The 27259-nt window shown below is 39.7% G+C and overlaps 1 protein-coding gene across 1 annotated transcript in view; it reads left to right on the top strand.

Moving 5' to 3' along the window:
• Positions 1-27259, top strand: part of LOC139712161 (uncharacterized) — a 161349-nt gene that overhangs the window by 66857 nt on the left and 67233 nt on the right. The window contains exon 4 of the mRNA XM_071623999.1: positions 20970-21120. Within this exon, the coding sequence (XP_071480100.1) occupies positions 20970-21120 (151 nt within the window). The remainder of the gene's footprint in view (positions 1-20969; positions 21121-27259) is intronic.

The raw sequence follows: 27259 nt of genomic DNA, 5'->3' as shown, positions 1-27259 counted from the left end.
TGATTTCCAATCAATTACAGCTCTTTGACTTAGTTATCATCCTTCATGAGTATGTAAGATTACCTCAGCTATACGCAATTCCCCCACAATGATCGATTTGTTGTGTCAATAATAGCAGCAAATTGTGGCTGTACGAAGGAACAGCTGATCACGGCAATCGTGAATCTTGAGCTGACGATAGGTTTTGTGCTTTTAAAACTTTGTTTTTCCATAAATTTATGGGTGTAAAATATGATTCCAATGAACACAAACAAACAAACAATTTCACGACATGAATATGTATAGTTTTGGTGGACGATTTATTCTAGATTGACAACAAATTACACACCAATTTCCTGAAAAGTGCACACAGTTTGCCTATAGATACGTAAATCCCACTGGGTTGCATACACACGTGGTGACGTCACAGATTTGGCACTTTTCGTAGCCGCGTCAGAACTTTTTCCAGTGCTCAAATTTGGTAAAAATAAAGATTCTTATATTCAAAGCAGAGACAATTTTATTGCATGATTTATGTCAGAAATTAATCAAAATGACATTAAATGATAGAAAACAGTCAATTTATATATTATTTCAAATAAATTTCTTCTTTAAGTTTTTATGGCGAGTTTCTATTATGGGTCATAACTTTTGATCAATAACTCCGTTTTTGACCAAACTTGGATGGTAGATGTCCCTTGGGGAGTGGATGGTCACCACAAGGTCAATGGTCACAAGCATGGGTCAACGAACTTTTAGAGCCCAATGTTAAGTTTTTATGGTGCGTTTCTATTATGGGTCGTAACTTTTGATCCATAACTCCATTTATGACTGAACTTGGAAGGTAGATGTCCCTTGGGGAGTGGATGGTCACCACAAGGTCAATGGTCATCACAAGGTCAATGGTCACAAGCATGGGTCAACAAACTTTTAGAGCCCAATGTAAAGTTTTTATGGCGCGTTTCTATTATGGGTCATAACTTTTGATCCATAGGTCCGTTTGTGACCAAACTTGGATGGTAGATGTCCCTTGGGGAGTTGAAGGTCACCCCAAGTTCAAAGGTCACAGACAGGGGTCAAACTTTTAGGGCCCAATGTTCAGTTTTTGCAGCGCATTTCGATTATGGCTCTTAACTTTTTATCCCTTTGTCCATTTGGGACCAAACTTGGATGGTTAGTGTCCCTTGGGGAGTTGAAGGTCACCACCAGGTCAATGAATTTCCGGGAATTAGATTAACATTAATTTCTTCTACACGAATGGGCGAGACACAATTTGGCACTTGCCTTGTTTTCGTTAATATTGCATAATGCATTGCCATGGCAACGGCAAATTTTAAAGAAATCTTACAGAATGTTGCTCTTTGAGCGCTTGGCTTGAAATTTGGTACATGTGACCACTATAGTACATAGATGTAACTTAATCTTTCGTCATTGTTGAACAATGTGTTGCCATGGTAACAGCATTTTTTCACCAAGAAGAATACAAAAATATTTTGGATTCAGTTAACTCCCTCAGTCTTTGAGCATATGGCTTGAAATTTGGCACATGTGACAGCTATGGTACGTAGATGTGCAAATTTAATCTTTCGTCGTTGTTGAACAATGTGTTTCCATGGTAACAGCATACATGTATGTTGATTGAAAATCATACAAATATACTATGGATTCAGTTAACTCCCTCGGTCTTTGAGCACTTGGCTTGAAATTTTTCACATGTGACCGGTATAGCACGAAGATGTGCAAACTTCATCTTTCGTCATTGTTGAACAATGTGTTGCCATGGTAACAGTATATTTTGAATGAAAATCATACAAAAATACTATGGATTAAGTTAACTCCGTCAGTCTTTGAGCACTTGGCTTGAAATTTGGCACATGTGACCGTTACAGCACGAAGATCTGCAAACTTCATCTTTCGTCATTGTTGATCAATGTGTTGCCATGGTAACAGTATATTTTGAATGAAAATCATCCAAAAATTCCGGTTCGGCTAACTCTTTCAGTTTTTGAGCATTTGGCTTCAAATTTGGCACATGTGATCACGGTATAACCTAGATGTGCAAAATTTATCTTTCGTTGTTGAAAAATGTGTTACCATGGTAACTACATATTTTAAATGAAAATTATGCAATGATATAAATTCACCTAACTCCCCCAGCTTTTGAGCATTTGACTTGAAATTTGCCACATGTGACAGCTGTGATATGTAGTTGTGCAAACTTCATTTTTTGTTATGTCAAACATTAACAGCATTTTTTAATGAAAGTCATGGAAATTGCCAATTTTCTTATCTTACTCCATCAGGTTTTGAGCACTTGACTTGAGTATGGCACATGTGACTATCAGTAAGGAAAATAGACATTTGTTCAATGTTTAACAATACATTGCCATGGTTTCTAATTTTTTTTTTCAATAAAAAGCATACAAAGTTATTGCTGGTTGAGCTAACTCCCTCAGTGTTAGATGGGGGTATTAATCACATTGAGGGATAGTTCTACTGTAGTTAATATCAAAGTCATAGTGTCAAGGGTATCTCTATGTTTGACGGAAGAATCTGTGGGCAGAACTTTCGGGGAATGTCATGAGCGTTTTCAGTAATTTTTCCCTGAATGTTTTTTTGTTTTTTGTTTGTTTGTTGTTGTTGGGTTTTTTTGTTCTGCGGGGGTAGAAATCTGTGTGTTTGTGTGTGTGTCGGGGGGTGGGGTGGGTGAGGGACAAGTTGGACTTCAACGGGTGCAGATAGCCCCTCGAAACTCAAGTTCTATAATAAAAGTAAGTTGCGGGAAGATCCCAACCAATGGATCGGATCACCTGGCACGTACTACAAATGTAATATCAAATTTCTGGGAAGGGTGGTCATGGATAGAAAAGAGCACAATTTAACAAAGGAATGAGAAAACATTTTTTTTTTTTATTTCATCAATAAAAATGTGCAAAACTGTATATGAGAACAAAAAATAAAGCCCTCAGACCCATGGATTTCAACTGGTGCTGCTATATGGTGAAATATATGTGCAAGTACTGTTATGTTTAAACCAGGTTCTGAGCCGCCATGGCAATCACGTTTTGGGCCACCATAGAGAAGATGGGATGAACACAAGGTAAAGTAGGGGGAGGGGATAGGCAAATGTGACAGGCCATGATTGTCGTGGATTCTGCACCAGATTTTTTATAGTGTCGAAAAATTGCCATGTTCTACTGTGTTAGTGTTTCATTGTGGTTGCGGCATATGGATATATGGATCTGACCCACTGCTGCGCATTGCATTCTACTTCGGTCTGACACTGCATGCATAATGTGGGAAGGAGTGTAAAAGCCGGGCCCCAACAGAGAACATCATTCCAGTGTAAGGATGAGACAAAACACTGCTGGGCAATTCCGCGGTTAGTAACGTTACATTTTAGGGACATTCTCAAGATTTAGATTACACTCATTTCTCTATCTGTGGATGTGAAGTCTCATTAATGTCACCAGAGATCATTCTAGTGTAGACCTAGAACAGAGCAAAGAATGAAATCATTTCATGGATTATTTTAGAAGAAAGGTCTGCTTTTAATGCTGGTTAGTAACGTTACAAAAAAAGGACATAAAAAATTGATGAGCATCTTTGAACAAAAAGTTTGCTAAAACTGGTATAGCTTGAAATATATCAACACTTATTTTTCATTTCTAGCTTTAAGGGCAATATCTACCCCAAATATCCTTTCTCATTGTAACTTTGTTTGAAAATTAAGTACAAAAATCATGGTTAGTAACGTTACAGTTAGTAACGTTACGGTTTGTCCAGTGATTACAGAATTGTGTGTTAACTCAAATCATTACATGTTTCCTCATGAGAATGCAAAGTTAAAGCTAAGAAACATCAGATAAGACATGAAACTCTTATTTCAATCATCAAACTCATGCAGTATAGTACCATTATACTTGTACTATGTGTTAAAAAAGACTAGAAAAAAAGTTTGCATAAATTACAAACTACTAAAAAGTACCACTTTTAAAGACTAGGTCAAGTGATATCCACAGTTTCAAAAACTTTGCCAATCACTGTTCATCATGACTCACAGTAATTCACAAAAGCAGCCTGTTTTATTGAGCAAAACAGTTATGTGTTCCTTATCAAGAGTAACTTTTATAAAGGGGAAAGAAATCAAAGAGCAAAAACTAATCTACCGGTATGTACAAATGTAGTATGTACAGTGTATGACCAATTGTGGTGTGCGTAGTCATTGCACAATAGGAATCCAGCATAATGCAATGTTTTATATTATTGTGAAAGTGGTTTAAGTCATCTGATGTTAACTCAAATAATACAGTGTATTAGTTGACTTCATGTTTATTCAAGTCTAGAGACATGTATTTTTTTTTCTTTTAGACCAGTTTGAATGTCTAATCTTTGCACTGTTCTGTAAACAAAAGTCTGTTCGCTGTACCTGAAGCGTAATTAACCCCAACAAACCATTGTATGATAATTTCAAATTGGGACAGAAAATTTGAAATGATGGCCTTAATTGTTTTTAACACTACTTTCCACACAAAATGCTCTACTGGCCCACAGATTCCATCAATACCCCCTTCCCATGGGAAGTGGTAAAAAAAAAAAAAAAGATCGCTCAACGTGCACCTTGTGAGCCTTCTGTAGTGATGCGAATGCTGCAGACCCCCCCCCCAACATTTCCCGCCACAATTCCGCAACACGCAAAGATTTTGCCGCATCGTTTCATGACTTTTTTCATTGAAGTCTCCCGCATATTTTGAGACCAAATTTGCGACATCCGGGTACACCATTCTGCAGTTATGTAATGTTTTGCATAAATCCATGTCGACCTGAAAACAGCTCAAATTCATGATATCGTGTTAAAATCCAATGCAAATTGTGTTTTTTCGTTAATTTGATAATAATTAGATTGTTTCAACCTTTGATCAGTAAAACTAATCAATTGTAATGTAGATAAGCTTGAAAAAGTGCCTGCAACAAATTTTGGCCAAAAAAACCCCAATAGAAAACAAAAGGTAAAAACACATTAAAATACATAAGAAATTAACAAAATAAAAAACAAAAGAAACTGATTTTGATTTGCTATTTTTTTGCAACAAAATTATTTGATGTGTCTTGAGGAACTCTTACACAAAAATTTAGCAATCCTTCAGTCTTTTTTATGGAGTTATAGGTGAAAATATGATTTCCTGCATAAATTTGTATATTTAATTTACTAAAAAAAAAAGCCAATATCTTTTTACTGTATGATCACATAATCTTGTAGTTGACATCTGGCTCTATCATCAGGCAAAATTTTGCCAGACCAGGACCTGTCCATTGGAGTCTTATTCACTTATTTCATGATTAGTAACGTTGCAATACACACAGGCTGTGGTTAGTAACGTTATGTGGTTAGTAACGTTACACATTTTGACTGCCGTTATTTCTAACTTCTATAATGATTAGTAATACTTATTTTTATATTTCAATTAGTCATTGGACACAGCAGGAAAAATTGAAATATTATCATTCATAGACACTTTATACTCTCTGGAGGTAAATAATTTCACTTTTTGGTTAGTAACGTTACATGACTGTCTGATGGTTGGGGAAATGCACACATGTTTGCATTTCGAAGACATGTAAGTTGATTTTACTTAATCTATCCATGAAAGCACTGCATTGCCTCTATGAATTCAATATTTGTGGCTAGAAAATGGCATTTGACTTGACTAGCTATCTTCTTTGCCATTATGGAGATTTTGCTGATGAAATTCAATCTGAAAGATTACTTGTTCAAAATTGGTGAATTCAATACCTAAAACTATCAAGATACCCTGAAAAATAGTTTTCCCTGAATTATCAATGTGTTCTTTCCGAAGTCAAACACAAAAATCAAGGAAAAAAACAAATTGAAATTTTATGGTCATGTCCCTCTAACTGCGGAATTGCCCTGCTGTATCTACAAAACAAAGAGAGAGACCAAGCTGTGAAGAAAGAAGGCCATATTATGCTACCAGAGAAGCCAAGACATGCAAAGGCCCCCCCCCCCCAAAAAAAAAAAAAAAAAAAAAAAAAAATCAATGTTATGTATGCAACTAGCAAACAAGAGACAAAATCAGGTGTGAGTTTCTTCAGTTTGTCTCCCTCTACAAATTGAATTTGTTAAGAAGAATTTGTTAAGGTCGGAGTGGACGGCCATTACTAACCCCCCCCCCCAACGTTTTGAATATTCAGCCGTCATTAAGGCACTCCGAATTGAACATTCATATTTTCACCAAAATTTATCTTATCATATCTCCGCTATACCGTTCAGATGTCCAAAAAAAATTACAACGGACTTTCCACAATGATAACTTTAAAAACAGTGAATCAATCCAAATATAATTTCAGAGTATGAAACTATAACTCATTGCCCACATTTTACAGAAAACCCCTATTCGGTTTACTTCAGTGGTCAAAGAGAAATGAGGAATTTTGTAGAGCGTGTCAGGAATCTCTTCCCTCCAAGTTTTGTCCATTGTGTTCACACATTGATATGCAGTTCCAAGAGCATCCAAGTGCTAAACTTGGAAGAATCAGACTCATGACATGCTTTACAACAATCCACATTTCTCAGTGACCGTGTAACCAAATTGAATTGGGTTTTCTGCAAAATAGAGCTAAGATGTTAGATTTTTAAGACCCTGAAGTAGCATTCAGACAGTTTAATCATATTGGGAGTTATCAATGCGAAAATCCGATGGTATTTTTTTTTGGACATACTGTATACTGACCAAAATTGCTCAAACTTTTAGTATTGGTGTAAATGATACCTATCCACATATGAAAAATTGTGTGAAATGATTGAATATTTTTAATCTTGGTATCTAACATTTTATGTTTCGCTGTCTCGGAAAAATACCCTCCTGTTATTTCCAGATACATCTGGTCACATCGCTAAATATTCACGAAACTTGATATACGTAATCTACTTCATTTCACTTTACTTACCTATCAATATAACAATTGCCATTCTAATGCTGATTAGAATTGCCCCCGGTAGCTAAAAATATCTTAGAACCCCCTCGTTGCCCCGGCAACGGAAGGGAAACCCCTCACACACTCCCCTATATAAGCCCGAGCGCGGGCGATCTCGTCCTCTTACTTCTGCCGCCGCAACTCACGACGAGTTCCTCCATGGTTTAGCTTACACTTATACAGATAAGATCGTTCCCTATGTTACCTTGTCGTGTTTGATTCGTATTTATTTGAGTTATATTCCTCGTTCTCTTGGCTGTTTAGCCTAGTTACTGTTCTGTTCTAGTGACGACTTAGGGCATTTAAAATGCCTAATTCGTCTCGCTCTTCGCCGCCCCGCTCCAACCCTAGGGCAGAGGCTGTACCGAACGTTCCAACGAAGGCTGGATCCAACACCGCAAAAACAGAGCAGAGCACAAGAAAGAGACCATGTAGTAATCCTGTGCTCCCTACTTCTTCCCCTCCATCTAAGAAGGGAAAGAAGAGTGCCCCGAAAAAGCATTCTCTTCCCGGTCCGGCTGAGAAACCAGGCTCCAATGTAGCGGTTTCTCCCGCCGTTAGACCCAACGTCAACAAGACTAACCTGGCTCCGCCGACCAAGTCGGTAGACTCCAGCGTACTGAACGTCAACCAGCCTGCTAGCGTTGATAACAGCAGCTTGTTTGATACAACAGCAGCCTGCAATTTCTTCATTCAGGCCCTACAATCGGTTCTTATTTCACATAACCAGGGAACCCTTCCCGCACGGGCGGGCGATCCTACAGGTCCCTCGGTTTTTCCGATCCCTACGCAATCTGTCAGTTATCTCCCGGGGTCCCTTCCCGCACGAGCAGGCGATGTGACAGGCCCCCGGAATCTCGCCCCAGCGACCGTATCGCGAGCTCCGTCCTCCCCCGAGTCCGTCAGCCTGCCTACACGTGATAACGTGGCCCGTCCCGACTCGGCCCCAGTACTTCGACAATCCCGTTGCCGAACCCGTGATAGGGCTTCCCCCCGCCGGAGAGAGGGGGAAGATATCGGCTCTCGCTCCTGCTCTCGCGTTCCGACGATCAGTTTGGGTGGCTATTCCGATGATGAATTTGGATATTGCCCTCCCAAAATAGCGTCTCGTGCGAGAAACTGGGCAGACGATGATACTGGTGTTAGTTTCCCATCGTCTCATTCAGTACACTCTATCAGCTCAGATGGTCGGGAAAGCATATTTACTGACGAGCTTCCTCCTTCTGATAAAGAATCAACAAATCAGACGGGTAGAAGAGATGGACAAATAGCCGCCGAACTACTGATAAAGTACTGTCCCCAGTTAAAGGCGGAATCAACTGCTACTGAGGAAAAAGAAGAGGCCAAGCCCATATTTTGCTTGGAATCTGAATTGTCTGCTCATAGCCAAGGACCCAGTGCGGTGAAACTTGATACCCCCTTTGCTACATGTTACACTAAACTAGCCCATTCGTCCCCGAAATCCCGATCTAGCCGTTATGACGCTGTGTCCGGTTTTCGGTTTGGCAGTAATGATTTCAACGGGGTGTTCAATACACCTGCAGTCCCAGAGGCAGCGTTCCGTGTGGGCGACGCGCGCGCTCGCAAATCCAACTTCAACGGCATGAGATCTCGTTCTTTCCGAAGAATAGATTCACAGATTGCTCACATTGAGAAGACAGCCCGTAGCTCGATGAGGCTCGTGGCTTATCAAAGCTATCTCTTTACGGCGCAACAAGAAGCAAGCCGTTTGGCCATAGACGGGGAGGACCTGAAAAAGATCTCCGATTTGCTCTTGCGAATTTCAAATCTCCAGTTCGAACAGACCGCCCGAACAGCGTTACTGTGCTCTAAGTTTCGCAGATCTCAGGTGATGGAACAGCTCAAACTCGAGAAAGAGGCTGACTCCGTACTTGCAAAATTGCCCCTTACGGGCCCAGACCTGTTTGCGGGAAAGTTTCAGCAGGTACTGGAGGACACCATCGCGGCGTCTAGCACTGCAGACAAGACCGCCTACAAACTGAGCAAACCCAACCGCTCCTTTCGATCCTCTAGGGACCATATGCCCCCTCAATCAGGGTTCTTCCGTGAGGGACAATCATCTCAAGGTTCCCCCTATCGCAGATATCCGTACAGTCAGTCTTACAAGCCATCATCCGACTCTCGCAGGCCTGAGGGCAGAGAGCGGGGTGGAAGATCGTATAGACGAGCCCGAGGACAGCAAACCAACCCCCCCCCCCCCGAACGCACTCGACTGCCCCCCAGCGGGACCATTCTTCACAGTTATGACTATCCGAATCAGCACGCAGGGCAACCCCCAGTAGGGGGCAGACTCAAAGTATTTGCCCATCAATGGTCACAAATAACCTCAGACAAATTGGTGCTCTCAGTAATTATTCAGAAGGGATATGTTCCCTCACTGAGTCACCCAGAATTGCTTCCGGAGATAAGCAAGAAAACCAACCTGCCAACAAACCCAGAAAAAAGAAGGGCTCTGTTACAAGAAATAGAGTCCCTACTAATCAAACGGGCGATTGTTCAGGTCCACACAAGAAGGCAACTTGTGCTATCCCCAGTTTTTCTCACCCCCAAGCGAAAAGGCAGATTCCGCATGGTGCTAAATGTAAAAAAGCTAAATCGATACATCGCAAACTCCACTTTCAAAATGGAAAATCTCCGCAACATTCTACCGCTCATCAAGACAGACGATTGGGCAGTCTCCATAGATTTAGTAGACGCCTACCTTCATGTCCCCATTGCCCACACTGCACAGCACTTTTTCGGTTTCACAGTGGCAAACAAAGTGTACCAATATCGTGCTCTGCCATTTGGTCTCAAAACTGCCCCACGCGTCTTCACTCGAATTGTTCAGGCACTCACAGCCCACTTACAAGAAAGGGGCATTCGAATTTTCGTCTATCTAGACAACTGGCTGGTATTAGCAGACTCTGCAGACACACTATGCCGGCACTTAGACATTACATTAGACCTAGTCTCCAAGCTAGGATTTCTCGTAAACTACAAAAAGTCTCAGCTAGAACCCACTCAGAATCTGGAGTTCTTGGGCGCCAAACTAGACCTGAAACTAAGGCTCGCCCATCCCCTCCCTCACAGAATAGACAAGGTTCATCTAGTAGGGGGATTCCTGCTCCGCACGTCTCACGCACAAGCCAAGTACTGGCTGCGTTTTCTGGGCCACCTTGCAAGTCTCTTGGACACAGTCCCAGATTGCAGGAGGAGAATGAGGCAGATCCAAATAGCCTTTCTCAGTCAGTATCGCCCACTAACAGACCCGATGACTCAAATTATCCGCCTTACAGGGACATTGTCCCAGGCGGTTCGCTGGTGGATGCTCCCAAATACCCTACAAATGGGAAAACCCTTCACTACCCCAGCCCCCTCCATGACCATTCTCACAGACGCGTCGACGATGGGGTGGGGTGCAGTACCAAACTCGGACCAGGTTCAGGGAACTTGGGGAGAAAGAGACAAGGGTCAGCACGTAAATGTACTGGAAATGCGGGCCATACAGAATGCTCTGTTTGCCTTCAAAGACAGAGTTCGGAGGAAAACGGTTCTGATAAAGTCAGACAACCTCACTGTAGTTTCTTACGTAAACAAACAAGGGAGCACAAGGTCAAAACCCTTGTGCAATCTCACTCTAGACATTCTAGATTGGTGCGATGAGGCTACAGATCGGCTATTTTAGCCTTACATAAAGGCTTCAGAGGGGGAGAAACAGTAGGATCCTCCTCTCATCTGACTAGACTAATGAAATCCCTCTTTTTGTCTAGGCCTCCTCAGAAGAAACTGAGTCCCTCTTGGAGTTTATCGAGAGTTTTGCGTGCTCTGTCCAGGGCTCCTTTTGAACCTATGCACGACAGTTCTCTTGCTAATCTAACCATCAAAACCATTCTCGTAGCAGTCGCTAGCGGGAGAAGATGCAGCTTTCTGCACGCTCTCTCTACCAAGCCTGGCCATATTTGTTGGGAAACTAACGGGGTTAGACTAATCCCTCATGCCAGATTTCTGGCTAAGAATCAAACCATGAATTCTACGCCAGGTGAGATTTTCATCCCTGCCCTTAAGACTCTGTCCTCCATCTCCCAAGACAAACTATGGTGCCCTGTGCGGGCCCTTAAATGGTATCTTCACAAAACTGAAGAATTGCGCACTTCAGACAATCTTTTTATGATCAGTATCAATTCTCCCCATGGCTCGGTCTCCCCTGATACTATTTCTCGCTGGATAGTTCAGGCCATTAAAGCTGGGGGTACGACTTTGATCCTCTCCCATAAGGTGCGGGCCCATGACAGTAGGGGCATAGCCTCCTCCTGGGCTCTTTTTCAGGGAGTTCCCCTGGAAGATATTCTCAAGGCTGCCTACTGGCAGACATAAAAACTCTTTTACGTCCTGTTACTTGTCAGACGTCATTTCCAATGAGGCCTCATTTGCCTCTGCAGTTCTTTCCTGTCCTAGCAGGAAGTAGTTCCATCTTGTCTGAACCTCCTGCCTCGGCGAGCATGCAGCTTATTAGCCATGATCAGTAAAAGAAGAAGGTTCCCCATCTGAGGTTATCCGCAGTCCCTCCATCCTCGGATCTGTTGGAATCTGGCAATTGTTATATTGATAGGTAAGTAAAGCAAAATGAAGTAGATATGTATGTTCGGTATCGAACATTTTATCTACGAGAGAGCTTTACTTACCTATAGGTCCCTCCCTCCTCCCCTCTCTGCGGTTCAGCCGGCCATCGGCATCGAAAGAGGACGAGATCGCCTGCGCTCAGGCTTATATAGGGGAGTGTGTGAGGGGTTTCCCTTCCATTGCCGGGGCAACGAGGGGGTTCTAAGATATTTTTAGCTACCGGGGGCAATTCTAATTGGCATTAGAATGGCAATTGTTATATTGATATGTAAGTAAAGCTCTCTCGTAGATAAAATGTTCGATACCGAACATACATTTCATAAGACATGTGCGGACAAAGGTGAAGGCATGTTCACTTTGCCGAAGACTTATTTTTGAAGATACTAGTGAAAATAATTGACAGAAATCTGAAGTTGTGCAGGAGGAGCAAACCAGGATAATGATGTCATATTCAAAAAAAAAAATGATTTACGCTTGTGCAATGAATGGAACAAAACAAAAGCAACAGTCCAAATACAAAACCTTGGAGAACACCAACATTTATAAAATTATATTTCGAGGAGTGATTTTCAACAAATACATATTGTTGTCTGTCTGTTAAATAACTTTCAAACCACTTAAAAACATTTCCCCTGATTCCATGATGATACGTTCTCTTGATATGAATAGAATTACAATAGAATCAAAAGCCTTTGATGAATCTAAAAACAGACCAACAATTATTTTTTCTTCAAATGCTGTAGATACATTAGCATATTCTAAAAGTGCCATATCTGTACTAAAACCTTCTTTGAAAAATTAATTGTTTATTAAACATTCTTTTTTAATTAAAAAAAAAACCTGCCAGTCTCTTACATACAAGTTTTTCAAGTATTTCAGAAAAAAAAATGACAAAACTGACATCTATAATTTGAACATAAACATTTATCTCCCATTTCATACACAAGTGTCATTTTTGCTTATTATACCCCCGCCACACATAGTGTGAAGGGGGTATATAGGAATCACCGTGATGTTGGTCGGGCAGGCGGGCGGTCAGGCGGTCTGTTGCAAAATCTTGCGTCGCGAACTCCTCCTACAGTTTTGAAGCAATTTAAATGAAACTTAGGGTAAATGATGATATTGAGGTATAGATGTGCAAGACATGTTTTTTGTGTTTGTCGGACAATGCGTTGCCATGGTAACCATAATTTTACGAGAACCTTGTGGATTGTATAACTTCCATAGTATTTAAGCAATCAATTTCAAAATTGCTATTTATGATGATCTATAGCTGTGTAGTTATGCAAGACACTCTTTGTGTTTGTACTTGACAAAGCGCTGCCATGGTAACCGCATGTTTTCTTCAAAATCTTGTGGAGTGAACAACTTCCACAATTTTGAAGCAGTTGAAATCAAATTTAGTAGGAATTATGGCCTTGAGGCATAGATGTGGAACACATAATTTTTGTGTTTGTCGGACAAAGCGTTGCCATGGTAACCATAATTTTACCAAAACCTTGTGGATTTAATAACTTCCACATCATTCAAGCAATTAAGGTCAAATTTAGTATGTTTGATGATCGGGAGGTGTAGTTATGCAAGACACTGATGTGTTAATATAAGAAAAATGTGTTGCCATGGTAACCACTCATTTTTGTATCAAATTGAACCATTTAATCTATGAAGGTGAAATTTGGTGTGTATGATGCTCTTTAAGTATAGTTTTGCAAAATATCCTTTGTATTTGTATCGGACAATGCGTTGCCATGGTAACCAAATTTTTTTTTAAATCCTGTGGAGTGAACTTCTTCCACAGTTTTCAAGCAATTGAAACCAAATTTGGTAGGCATTATGGCCCTGAGGTATAGATGTGGAACACATAATTTTTGTGTTCGTCACACAAACTGTTGCCATGGTAACCACAATTTTACCAAAACCTTGCAGATTTAATAATTTTTCCATCATTCAAGCAATTAAAGTCAAATTAAGTATTTATCATGATCTGGAAGTGTAGTTTTGCAAGACACCAATGTGTTAGTTTAAGGAAAATGTGTTGCAATGGTAACCACTCATTTTTGTATCAAAATAAACCATTCAAGCTATGAAGGTCAAAGTTGGTGTGTATGGTGGTCTTTAAATGTAGTGATGCTGGGGGAAAGCATATTTCCATTTGCTGTAACTTTTATACTCAGTGTCAACTCTGTAATTGTACAGTAAACTAAAATTATTCTGTTTCTAATTCGACAAATGCACAAACTTGGTATTAACGTCATTGCCCGCATGACATCACATACTACAAAGCGACACTAGTGATAATTCTAGTTTTAAATCTGTGGGATACATACATGTATACCGTGTTCAACTGAAGTATTTAAAATATGTGACAAGGGAAAAAAAATAAGATGGGCACATCGTTTTAAAACAGAAGAATCAATGCCATCGTGGCCAGGACTTTTGATGGCACTTAGATTCATGATAACAGATATAATATCTCCTTCACTTGAAAACAAGTGCTGATGATTGTCGGGTTGAAGGTGGTGAATTGAGGGCCATTGAGGAAGGCTTAACTCCACTGAACACTATTTCCTTTGAAGAGTAACACCTTTGTCCTGGAGTAAGGCACTGTTCAGCTGGAGGTACACAAAAGCTGGATTATCCTGTCTGCAGTTGGAAAGTGAGATGCTTCAGTCAAATGAGGAAACCCACACTTGATGTGGATATCTGGGACTATATGAATCTGGTGGTGTAAATCTTAGCTTGCGGAGCAATAAAATCAGATGCAAATATCTCTGCTTGTACCTTCTTATTCCTTACAAAAGTTCTCCTGCTTCCTCAGTGACTTGTTTCCTCCAAGGTTTCAACCTTTTTCAGATCATGGTCCTCTGGCTCGGAGTTAGAAGCAGGAAAATAAGCATCTAGAGAAGTGCTTCCAGTGCACGCTCGCCAGTTGCTGTTCCTGTTCATGAACATTATTTTAATGAAATAACTACTTCCTCAGACACCATCTTGGCTGTGTAAATTAGGGTCAAAGGACATAAATGTTTCATCCTGTATCTTGCTGAATACATGTCCTATTGCTCTCACATTTTGTGTGTATGTTGACCGTGTTACAAGAATCATTTCATAAAGTAACAAGTTTTTATTTTGCGCAGATGCCATCTTGGCTGTACAAAGTGGGGTCAAAGGTCGAATACACTTCATTCTGTATCTTCAATAGTGTATGCGGTATCACCCCCCTAATTTGCACAATGTAGACCATGTTACAAGAAGTATTTCATAAAATACCTATTTTTTGTTAAGGTGCCATCTTGGCTGTGCAAAATGAGGTTCAAAGGTCAACAATTCTTTATTTTGTATCTTGGTTACCATATCCACTACCAGGGCCATATTTTGTACATGATAGAATTTGTTACCTGGATCATGCTGTAAAATTAGGACTTTTCCCCAGACACCATATTAGCTGTGTAAATTAGGGTCATAGAGTTAAAGATTGTCACACAATGTATTACCATGGTAACAATTTCTTTCTTAATAACTTAATAACTTAAAGGACAAGTTCACCTTTATAAACATAAGGATTGAGAGAATGTAGCAATATTAGTAGAACACATCATTGAAAGTTTGAGGAAAATCAGACAATCCGTTCAAAAGTAATGAATTTTTAAAATTTTTGTGCAGCAACCGCTGGATGAGAAGACTACTGCAGTGTATGAATAACTTGCGTACAACAATATAAGGAAAATATAAAGAGAATTTCACAAAATTCCATCTTTTGAAAAAAAGTACACATTCCCCTGACTCATTACCGACAAATGTTATGGGCAATATTATTCCCCCTGCCTTTAGAAAGAGGCAAGTCAAGAGCTCTTTTATTATGCGAAAAAAGTGATAATATGTTGAATTTTCTTTTACATTTTCTTTATACTGTTGTACGCATATGACTCACAAGCTGTAGTAGTCTCCTCATCCAGCGGTTCCAACACAAAAATTTTAAAAATTCATAACTTTTGCATCGATTGTCCAATTTTCCTCAAACTTTCACTGATGTGTTTTACTAATATTGTTGCATTCTCTCAATCCTTATGTTTATGAAGGTGAACTTGTCCTTTAATTTCTTTCCGCTCCTCCACTTCAACCCGTTCTCTTCGTTCTTCCTCCACTCTCCAACTATCACATGGTCCCCGCACCTGCACCCGCTATGGTGATAGGGCTTTTTCTGTTATTTCCCCATCTCTCTGGAATAAACTTCCTCTCCATATTCGTAATGCTGATAACGTTGATAAGTTCAAGTCATCGTTGAAAACTTATCTGTTTACTCAACTTTAATTATGTTGTTTTGCTGCTGCATGTTATATCATAATACGTATATTTGCATAATGTTGTATTTTATTTTAATGTCATACTTCTTTTTTTTCCGGATCGATGGGCTTAGAAACATCAGTATTAAGCGCTATATAAATGTTATTCATTATTCATTATTATTATTAACAATATTTTAAGATAAAGATCACTAAGATAATGTGGATTGCAATAACAACCCCAGTGTTTGAGCATTGGACATGAGATTTGGCACATATGTACAACCATTGTACATGTATGTAGTTTTAAGATGAGCAAAACACATCTTTTGTCAGTGTTGAACAGTGCATTGCCATGGTAACCACATTTTTTGTTCAATAAAAAACATACAAAAATATTGAGGAATGAGCTAAAAATATTTAGGAATGAGCCAACTCCCTAAGGAGTAGGTGGGGATATTAATCACATTTAGTGATGAAAGGGCGTTGAGTTCATTTAGTTAGTGGCACGCCTGCCTCACGATCCAAAGGACCAGGGTTTGATTTCCAAGTCCCACAGAGCAATGTTGTGTGTAATCATACCATCTCCTCTAGTAAAAGGCATAACACTCCCTCAGAAAGGACATAAGATGGAGGTCCCGAATGAGAAAGTCACAACTCATGCACGTAAAAGATCGCGCTTCATTTAGTTCTTGTGAAGAGCAGGGTGTTAAACCCTGTGAAGTGGTCCCGTCTAACATCCAACAGGACCCCATGGAAGACCGGCTATTGCAGCTGAATATGGGCTATCCAGTCATCTTCTCAGATGAAAATGAAAGCAAACAAACATTTAGTGATACAGTCAGACCTGTCTTAGCGGCCACCTCTCTGTAGCAGCCAACTGCTTACAGCGGCCACTGAAAAATCCCCCGCACGAAATTGCTGTGTTAGGAGACCCTTTGAATAGCAGCCACCTGCCTAACGCGGCCAGCAGCCACTCATTTTGTATCCCGTGGTGAATATATACCTGCGTATAGCAGCCACAAAAATTTAGCTGAACCGTTAAATCAGCCATGAATACGATATCTTTTGTGTTCCTTCCATGAATTCTACTGAGTCCTAGTTCAATCACAATCACACAGACACGATTGACAAAATTAATGCAGCTCTTTGCCACGAAAAACGGTCTTATCACTAGCTTGACTTACCAGATTACATCTAGGCTTCAGAAATTACATCTAGGCTTCACCCTGAATAGATGCTAAAAAGACAAAAACAACTCCTAATAACATCTTAGAATTTTACTGAAATGCAGACTAATTAGTGTGTAACTAAGGACGTGCAGTATGGTAGTTAAGTGTAAGCGTCACACATTACATAAGCTTCACACATTATCAATCTCCATTGGACTCCACACTCGTGATTGTGAACCCCATTCATGCAAACCGGTACAAACCAGAGCAGTTCCTCAGGCCTGTAATGTTTTTAAAATCAAAAGAGCAGAAGCAGGCAAAGAAAAACAAAATAAAATGAAGTAAATTGTACAACAAAAATTCCCATAATAGCTGCACATGCAAACTTATTTGCTGGTTGTCATTTTTTTTTTCTTTAAGAATAACATGCATTATTTTCTGCTATTATAAAATGCAAATATTGGAATCCAAAGTGGGCACCAACCTGTCTATAGTGGCCATCTGTCTATAGCAGCCACTTTTGTTGTTTCCCTTGGGTGGCCGCTATAGACAGGTTTTTTACTGTAGTTCTAGTTTCTTTAATTTCCAAGAAATAAACAAGCACTTAATTTGCCTGCAGTAGTGTATGCAAAGCATAAGGAATGCCACTCAAGTCTTGACACTGCAACACTAGGTGTACACTATGACCCCGTTTACAGTGCAAGGCGAGGCCGCGGCCGAGCCCGCCTTCATTTCAGTGTAAACGCGCAAAAGGCCAAATGCAGGGCCAAAATTGGCCGCACATTAGGCCACGCTCTGGAGGTGGTCTCAGCCGCGGCCGAGCCCGGCCTTTTCTCAGTGTAAACGCAAACTGGGCCAAATGCACGGCCAGTTTTAGTCTGGCTTCCAAACCCTCTGCCCGTACTATTTCGTTATTCAGGATATTAACCCCCTCAACGTTGAAAACTAGTATAGTTTAAGGTGGTTTTGTCCTGCAAAGGATTTTTCCTTCGGCAAAGGCCTGTGCCCGAACGGCGACTTCGTCGCCACGGAATCCAGTTGGCAAAGGGTCTGAAAACCAGACTATACCAAATTGCATTTGTTTACAAGCAGAGCGCCACAACAACAAAATATTGAAAGGTTTGAATTAAAAGCGCGGCCGAGCCCGGCAGTGTAAACGGACAAAATTGCGGGGCTCAGCCCTGCAATTGAGGCTGGGCTCGGCCGCGGCTCGGCCCAGGCCCGCACTGTAACTGAGGTCCAAGTGTAATAGCTGACTTTATCTGAATGTTTGTGGAAACGTAGTGAAGCTAAAAAGTAAAACTGAAATATTAAAGACATTGTTTACCATTCACAGTTACCAGTTTAGTTCTAAGCAAGATAAATTCAATAAGTACAAATCTGCAAAAATTATAACAATAAATGTTTATATACCTGATTCTATGAGGAAGACATTGGACAACTGCATCACCTCGGTGCACTTTACCTATGGATATCATGCATAATTCATGATTTGAACTACCATGCGGCATACCAACGGGCATACCAACAGTGCAGCAACACGCTCATACGTGTAATGATGTCATCATTTTGGTCCCCAAAATTCCAGATCAGGTTCTAGCATTCAGTAAAGGGTGTCAAAACACTATCTCTCAGTCCTTTTGGAGAAGTTTTCATGTTGTGAACTTTATGCTGACGCTATCCGTAAATGTATAATTCACCTTATCTATGAATATTAAGCCATTTCTTCTTTGTGATTACTAAGGCGTTAAGAGACTTATTATCTTGTGCACATGTAGTTTTTTATTTAGATTTTTCATAGCGCCATCTTGTTTTTATCTAGCATGGCTTTCGGGGTAAGGATGGGATCAAAGCAGGAAAGCATGTCTAAAATGCTGTTGTAATACTTTTGATTGAAACAGGTGCATGAATTGATTAATGAGCAATAAATGTTTATGATTATGTATGCTCTGTATACCAGATAAAAGGTCAAAGGTGAAAAGGTTAATGAACTTTACCTAATATTTACTGTACACATTATGGTGTGCCCTCAACTTTTCACAGCTTTGAGCTATTGCCAAAAAACTCATACCACAGGTACATTGCCTAAAAATGTCGGTCAAATTTGAATATTGACTAAGTCAAACTTACGCTAAAAAACACTGTAATCACAAATTGCGATATGTGGGCAAGACATCGCTAAGCGTTTACCTTGTATTATTTTTTTAGCCATCAAAATCAAGATAACATTTACCAGTTATGTATACGGGTGCATTTTTTTTTTCATCCTAATTTAAGTACCAAAGCTTGGGGATGCACTTTATACACAAAGGCAAGAAAATGTTAGCAGTTTTGCCAAGGCGGATAACGAGAGCAGCTTGACTCAATGTCTACCACTGGTGCCAATCACAACGGCATGCCTGTCCACTTGCAAATGCAACAGTGTTTGCTGCCTAGCCCATTGGCATAGGGGGTTATTACCATAAATTGCCAACTTGTCAACATATGAAGTTGCCCAACAGCTTGATAATTACATGGTGGTTAGCGTTGCATCATTGTCAAAGTCATTATGTCTAAAGTTAATGTAGATCTTTAAGGGTAGTGTCACATATTACTGAATGAATAGTCATGTGCTAAAAAAAAAGAACTGTTGATCGGCAAACCCCTGAAAGAAATTCTGACTAACTTTGCGGTTCCAAGTTTGAATTCCTTTGAATATTGAACAGTAACATATATCCTTTTGCCAAGCATGAGATCACAAGATTTTTTGCATTATGATGATCATGCCATGTTCTTGACATTTTCACCTAACATTCTCTGTACATAGAATACTTAGTGTGCCTGGCATAAGCACATGTCTTGCGATGTCACATAGGGTTGTTTACCAACTTCCAGTTGCAATCACTATGATGCACAGTTGCAAGTGATGCCAGAAGTTTCTCCCATTGTGGGATCTGTGGCATAATTTGTACACCTGTCATTGTTCTTCATTCTGCGAACTGCGAATCCAGTGACCTTACTTCAGTGGGCAGTGCACATTAATATTATATGGACTGACCTTGAGGGGGATACGACATTTATTGCCCAAACTAGAATTGTATTGCCCGAGTCTTCGACTCGGGCAATACTATTCTAGTGAAGTACAGTTCAGAGGCATTGGAATGTCACCTGAGGGATGTCCCTAGATCAGGGGCAGCTTTCTCTCAGGCAGCCTTGGCCTCTGCTGCCATGTCGTCTGGACCTCTTCCTTTAAGTGGTCAGTTTTGCTCCTCCCTTTCTGTGTTGGTCTGACACAGGTATAGAAAGCAGACAGATGGATTTTGCTTACCAGTATGTAGATAAGTAGAATCAGAACTAATTCTATTTTCTAAGTACTAGGTAAAAACCATCCATCAACTTTTGGTTCCCTGCAGCCTTCCCCTCTCATCACTCTCTCACCCATTTTGGTGTGTGTTATATTGAGGACATGCAGGTCACTGTAAGGAGCTCATTGAGAGACTCATCAGGAGGTACGAGGGAGTGCACAAAGTTTTGTGTTGCATTTACCTCAGCTGCAGTATTTGCATGCACGCAGATATATTTAAACAGGTAAGGAAAGCAGACAGATGGTTTTTATCTCATAGATAATAGAATTAGTTCTGACTGATTCAACTGATTACCAGTAAGTATGGTATATCATAACCAGATAGGTCCATTGTTTTGAAATGTTTGCTGTCTGAATGAGAGAAAAGCATATGACTAAAAGGTGTGATACGACTTTCATAAGATTCACCAAGTAAAATATTTGTGTCATCTCTTATGTCTTTACTGGAGGGATGAGAAAAGATAGCATGGCAAATGTGAATTGTGTTTCATCTGTTCATAGTGCATATTTTTGTGGAAAGGGATGCACTCTGTTTCTGATCTTTTTTTCTTCTCTCTATTCATATGTCTCTTTTAGTTGATCTTTTTGCCTTCTTTGAGTTGGCAGTCCAGCTTGGGGGTTACAAGAGCATCACAGCACGCAAACAGTGGAAGGTCATATACGACCAGCTGGGAGGCAACCCTGGCAGCACAAGTGCAGCAACATGTACACGCAAACACTATGAGAGGTAAATGGGCATGGCTGCCAATTCATGCATATTTTGATTTTCATGGATGTTTAAAAGGATGTGAATGCTATTAGCATATTTGCTTGGGGGTAAAAAGGAATCTCTCTGAGATCAGGTGGTTGATTGGTTGGGTGGGCAGACGGGCAGACAGACGGGCGGGCAGGCAGTTGGTCTGTTGCAAAATCTTGTGGATTGGACTTCTCCCTCATTTTTGTGCAATTGACCTGAAATGTGGCTTGTGACCACTTTCATAGGTAGATGTGCAAGACACCTTTTTCATCAGTCTAAAGTAATGTAAAACCACGGAAACTGCAAATTTTCATGAAAACCATACAAAATGTTGTGAATTGAACTACTGATATAGACTGTGGTGCAAACTGGATTGTGCGAACATGGGCTCAATACTGTGAGTGCGAAGTGCGACATCCCTGACCCCAGGGTCACAACCCTGGAAGCTCTAGTCCTGTAAGTACTATTTATTCTCGTAGCATACATTTTGAGCATAAATTGGAACAAATTTCTCTTGATAAAACTGACATTTGTGGGAGAAAGCTAAACTTTAAGAGAGAGAAAATACATTTTAGGCGGGAGACACAAAACTGTAGAGGGAGAAATTCAAACTCAAGGGGGAGTGCAGGAGATTTAGAGAAAATGGCTTCAAAGCACGAGAGTTGGAGTCTCTGTTTGTGTGAGTTATAACAATCATAATTAATGCTAGTGATAATTCTCTATGCAACATACTCTATCAAAATTTGATAAATCCTTAAATCAAATTTCCACAAGATAAGTTTCCTCTTCACATATTGGTATCTATCTTCAGTGCAGAGTTACATTTTCCACATGTCCATTTGATGAAAAAAAACCAGCAAAAACATTGACAGACCAAAAGTCATGTCCACAGTGAAAAACACAAATCATACACACACACACACACACATACACACACACACACACACAAATTAACACATTGGAACTTTTGCAGTATAGATTTCCACTTTTAAGGCCTCTTTAAATTCTTTGCACATACAGTTTAGATGCACAGTTGGGGGTCACGTGTGCAGTGGCCCGAAGTCGAAACAAAAGAGATATTCTCCACAGTTTTAGTCACTTTTATGAATTTTGAATTAGATGCGATTCATAAAAGATCCAAGGAACTGGGATCGATTTTCATTAAGAATTCTCAGCAACAACAGCAGCAACATAAACACCAGAATTCCATCAAGTACTCAGCAAAAGATATTGCACATGATTGCAGTGAAACAGTTTTGGGCAATTTGCATGAGATTGTCTAAAGAAAAACCTATTGTCCAGTGTAGAGTAACTTTTACATGATGGGGGAAAAAAAGAAGATATTCAGAATCCTTGAGAAAAGAACTTTATTCCCTTCCTTCTCTTTATTCATTCCTATGATATATTACCATGTCCAAACCCTCATGGTTCTATTCTCCCTCTCCCCCCCCCCCCCCAAAAAAAAAGTAAACCATCAGAGGCAGATAAATGGGAGGTTTCTATGATCCATCAAACAAAAGTAGGTGGAAGGGGCACAAACATGTGGATTTTTTTTTAATCTTTGAAAAGAAATGTTAATGATGGTACAGTGCTCACCCGTTAATCGGGAACCGCTTTAGAGGGAACCCCGCTTATGCGCAATAAATTTTCATGCAACAAAATTTCATGTGTTATTTCCACTGCTTTATCGGAACCGTGAACCGCTTAATCAGGACAAATCTGGCTGAAACACTTCCATTGTCCATGTATTAATGTCTAAAAATGATAAGTAAATCCTTGGAAAAAAGATTGCAGGGATTTAATTTCCTTACCAGAAGGATTATTTTCTCACTAGTTCCTGATAGATTATGCCGACTACGCAGTAGAGGTGGTCATATTGAGCGTCATCTTATTGTGCGTTGTCAGCTTCTACTCGCGCACTTACACTGTAATCTAGTCCACTGATCTCGCCAGCCAGCCAGCTACACACGTAGCTGAGAGACTGATCTCTTTTCCTGCTTGTCTTCCTGCATGGTGCAATCATGCTCTCACCAACTCATGTCTGATTATGTGTGTGCCACACCAACACATGCCACACACACACACTGTGTGTGCGTGTCAACACAATACAGTGCACTGTGAGAAACTTCAGCTTTGAGATTACACACACAGTCGTCCACTGTATGCAGGTCTGCTTCTTATAATCACCCGTTCCAAGGGCCCCATTCTTGCATTCTACAAGCACGCATACGCAAATTCCTGTCTACCACTGCGCCAGCCTGACCAGGTGACTGGCATACTTGTTGGGTGTGAGACTGTCAGTTTCCCTCTCTCTACCATCGTTTTTTTTGTGTGTGTGTGTGGTTTTTTTTTTATTCTTCACCTTAGGACCAGTATACATGAGACACCTGGGTACCGTTTCATGAAAGTTGTCAGTCTCTGACAATTACCATAGTAACAGTCAGTGACCAGAGCATCTCAGCAATCAAAAGCAAGGATTTCACTGAAATTGTCAGAGACTGACAACTTGTCAGCGCTGACGAAATTGATCAAACACCCCCCTGCATGGCTGCTAGCAAGTGGTTTGTTGTTTAATCACTAGTGTTTTTTTTCTCTCTGTCATTCATGGGGTCGGGCCAGGGCGAGGGATATCAAAAGAAGGAAGTCTGCTCAGGCCAAGTTGTCTCTTGCACCATACCATCAAATTGTCATTACGATCATGCCACTAATCATCGTTATGCCTCCGCCACGAAGTGGTGCCGAAGGCATAATGGTTGCGCCTGACCCCGTGTTCACATTGGTCCCCGCGACGCAGGGACAGTCACAAGAGATGTTATCTTTTTTTAGACTGACTGTCCACATTGCTTTCCCATCTGTCCCCAAGCTGTGGGGGCAATCGGGGCTTGGGGCGAGCTCTGCCACTCGAAACCAGGCATCACGCATGCGCACATTTGATGACCACAACTGGACGCTATCAATTATGCCCCAAGGTCACTCTCCCCTCAAAATCTTGTCCCCGTACCCAACTTGCTTCGCGGGGACGAGGGGACAAGTCCCAGCGAGCGTTCACATTATAGTTTTCCAGGAGAAAGTCTCACAGTGCAGGACTTTCCCCGCATCGCGGGGACTAATGTTAATCATGGGTGCATCTAAACACGGAACGTAACAGTATGTATTTTCAACTCTACAAGAGGGTTATTTTGTTGATCAAATGAATGGAGGTTTGTTCCGATAATGCATTTGCCAATATTGCCGTATCCTTTCTTATCGCTGTTTTGCGTCTGCGTGTCGTAGCGTGCGGGTACTGTCGTATTTGACGCTGTGGTTATCGTCAGGTTTGACAACTGTGCATGGTTTAATGTAATGCCCACATACTTGGCTTTATGTTGTGTGGTTTACAGGGGCCAATACCGGTCATCGCTTAAAGATAATAAAAAGTTTTGGTACCTCAAAAGTTTCCCTGAATTTCCGTGTTTCAGGTTAAAGTACCTTTCATATTCAATTCAATTCAATTCAATTCAAAGGTTTTATTTTCACTTCCTTCAACAGAATGTACAAAAAAATATAGATTCGACATGCGTTTGAAGGAATGATACATAGATAGCAAAGAATAACATTTGTCAATACTCATTACAAAATTAGGCATTTTTCATACAGACATATTTATACATTCTGCAAAAAAAAGTGGAGGTACCCACTCAAAAGACTATGCTTGTACAACGTGGGCACCTCACAGGAGGAAAAAGGAAAAAGGTGAAAACTTAACTACAAGTGTGCGGGATGAAAAAAGAAGTGGAAAAGGGGAAAGGGAAGAAGCAGAAATACAAGTAAAGAGATGAGACAACTAAGAACAAAAAGCCTAGATCAATCGGTACATTCAAGATCAAACCAACAGAGACTATTAGCCATATTAGAAGTGTAGAGCGTTGAAAGCGACGAGAAAGTGATGTATACAATTGTATGGAATTGCTGATAGCAGAACACATTATCTGTTCCGTGAAGGCACGTAAGTTTGCAATAAGAAAAACAGGGGATGCGATGCGGAATTCCGCGAAAGACGCGACCTAACAAGCCTATGAAAAATCAATAGCATCCTGGTGCTTACAAAACCTACTTACTGAAAAAGATAAACAAAATTAATTTCTTTCTGTTACATTATAAGACTTAAGAAGGAATGATTTCAATCTTTTTTTAAATGAAAACAAAGAAGGAGCATTTTTTATGTCTGGACTAAGGGAGTTCCGGAATCTTGGGCCTGTATAAATAAATGTCTGCTGAGCTAACACAGTTCTAAGCAGGGGCAAATGAAATTCATTAGACTGTCTTGTTGGGTAACTATGGTATGTCAGGTTACGAGGAAACATAGAATCAAATATAAGCGGAAGACAGTTATTATTATAACTATACATAAATTGTCCTAAATGAAATAAAAACAAATTCTCAATTTTCAGAATCTTATTTTCAGAAAACAAAGAAGTTGTATGAGAGCAAGGAGCGGCATTACAAATGATTCGAAGTGCCTTCTTTTGTAACAATAAAACCCTATCTAATAATGTTTGATGCATGTTTCCCCATGCCAAGATTCCGTAATTTAAATAAGGTAATATCAAAGACGAATACAGTATGAATAATGAATATTGGGGAAGAAACAATTTGAACCTGTCAATGATGCCTATATTGCGTGAAATAATTTTACAAACATAATCTATATGAAATTTCCGAGAAAGTTCATTATCTACTGTGATTCCAAGAAATTTTGTATATGAAACACTTTCTAAAACAGTATCATCAAAATAAATATCCATATTCAAATTATCTAAAGTGTTACTAAAAAACATATACTTGGTTTTATTGATATTCAGGGACAGCTTATTAGCTCGTATCCAATCTCATAAATTTTGTAACTCCGCATTTACTGTGTGCACAAGAATATTTGGATCTTCATGTGAATAAAATACATTTGAGTCATCGGCGAAAAGTATGTATGATAACACTTGGGAGGAATCATTAATATAAACAATAAACAACAATGGCCCCAATATACTACCTTGTGGCACGCCACAAATTAATTCTCTCATATCAGAGTTATAATTGTTTATTGAAACATATTGTTTACGATCAGTTAGATAACTCCTGAACCACTCCAAGGCCTTCCCACGTATACCATAGTGGGACAACTTATAAAGCAATATATTATGATTAATAGTGTCGAAGGCCTTGGAGAAGACCAGGAAGATACCGATCAAATGAGAGTGATTATCTAAAGCATGTGCTACTTTATCAATAAAATTCAAAAATGCATGAGAGGTGCTATGCTTTTCTCGAAAACCAAACTGGGAGTTTGTTAGAACACAATGCGTCTTCAAAAAATTCATTGTTCTTTTATATATAATTTTCTCTAAGATTTTTTATGTACAAGATAATAAAGAAATAGGTCTATAATTACTAATATCCAAATTGTCACCATTCTTAAATATAGGAATAACTTTTGCTATTTTCATTTGTTCCGGAAACTGACCGTTTGACATTGACAAATTGAAAATATACACCAAAGGATCCACAATAGAATATATTGCTCCTTTTAAAATCATATTGCTTATATCATCATAACCTGCACTTTTTTTTATTTTTCAAACCAGAAACAATATCAATAACCTCATACCTAGTGGTAGGAGTAAAAAATATAGAATATGTATTATACTGATTCAAAAAATCAGTAAAATGTTTATCAGTTTTGGGAATTTCTTGAGCAATATCTTCTCCAATAGTTGTAAAATATTTATTGAAAATATTTACAATATCTTGAGAATTATCAATAATCTTGTCATCAAATCAAATTTTTGATGTACCAGAGATTTCGGTAGATGTATTCATAGCTTGTTTTAATACATTCCACATACTTTTTATATCATATCTATATCTCTGCAATTGCTTATGATAATATTTTTTCTTTTCTATACGTAATATTTTTGTGAGGGTATTTTTATACGAAGTGTATTTCAAACGTGCTTGCTCAGTTCTTTTCATCTTAAATGAATAAAACAATTTATTTTTTCTATTAATAGATCGCAAAATGGACTTTGTAATCCAGGGAAGCCTTGGTGTTGTTTTATAATTCCCCCGTTTGTATTTTCTTTTGGGAATACATATA

Source organism: Diadema antillarum, unplaced genomic scaffold (genome assembly GCF_040938485.1).
Source record: "Diadema antillarum isolate AM-2024a unplaced genomic scaffold, OU_Dant_1.0 seq00001766_RagTag, whole genome shotgun sequence".
Taxonomy (NCBI): Eukaryota; Metazoa; Echinodermata; class Echinoidea; order Diadematoida; family Diadematidae; genus Diadema; species Diadema antillarum.
The sequence above is the reverse complement of the archived record's forward strand: the minus strand, read 5'-3'. Positions and strand labels throughout refer to the sequence as shown.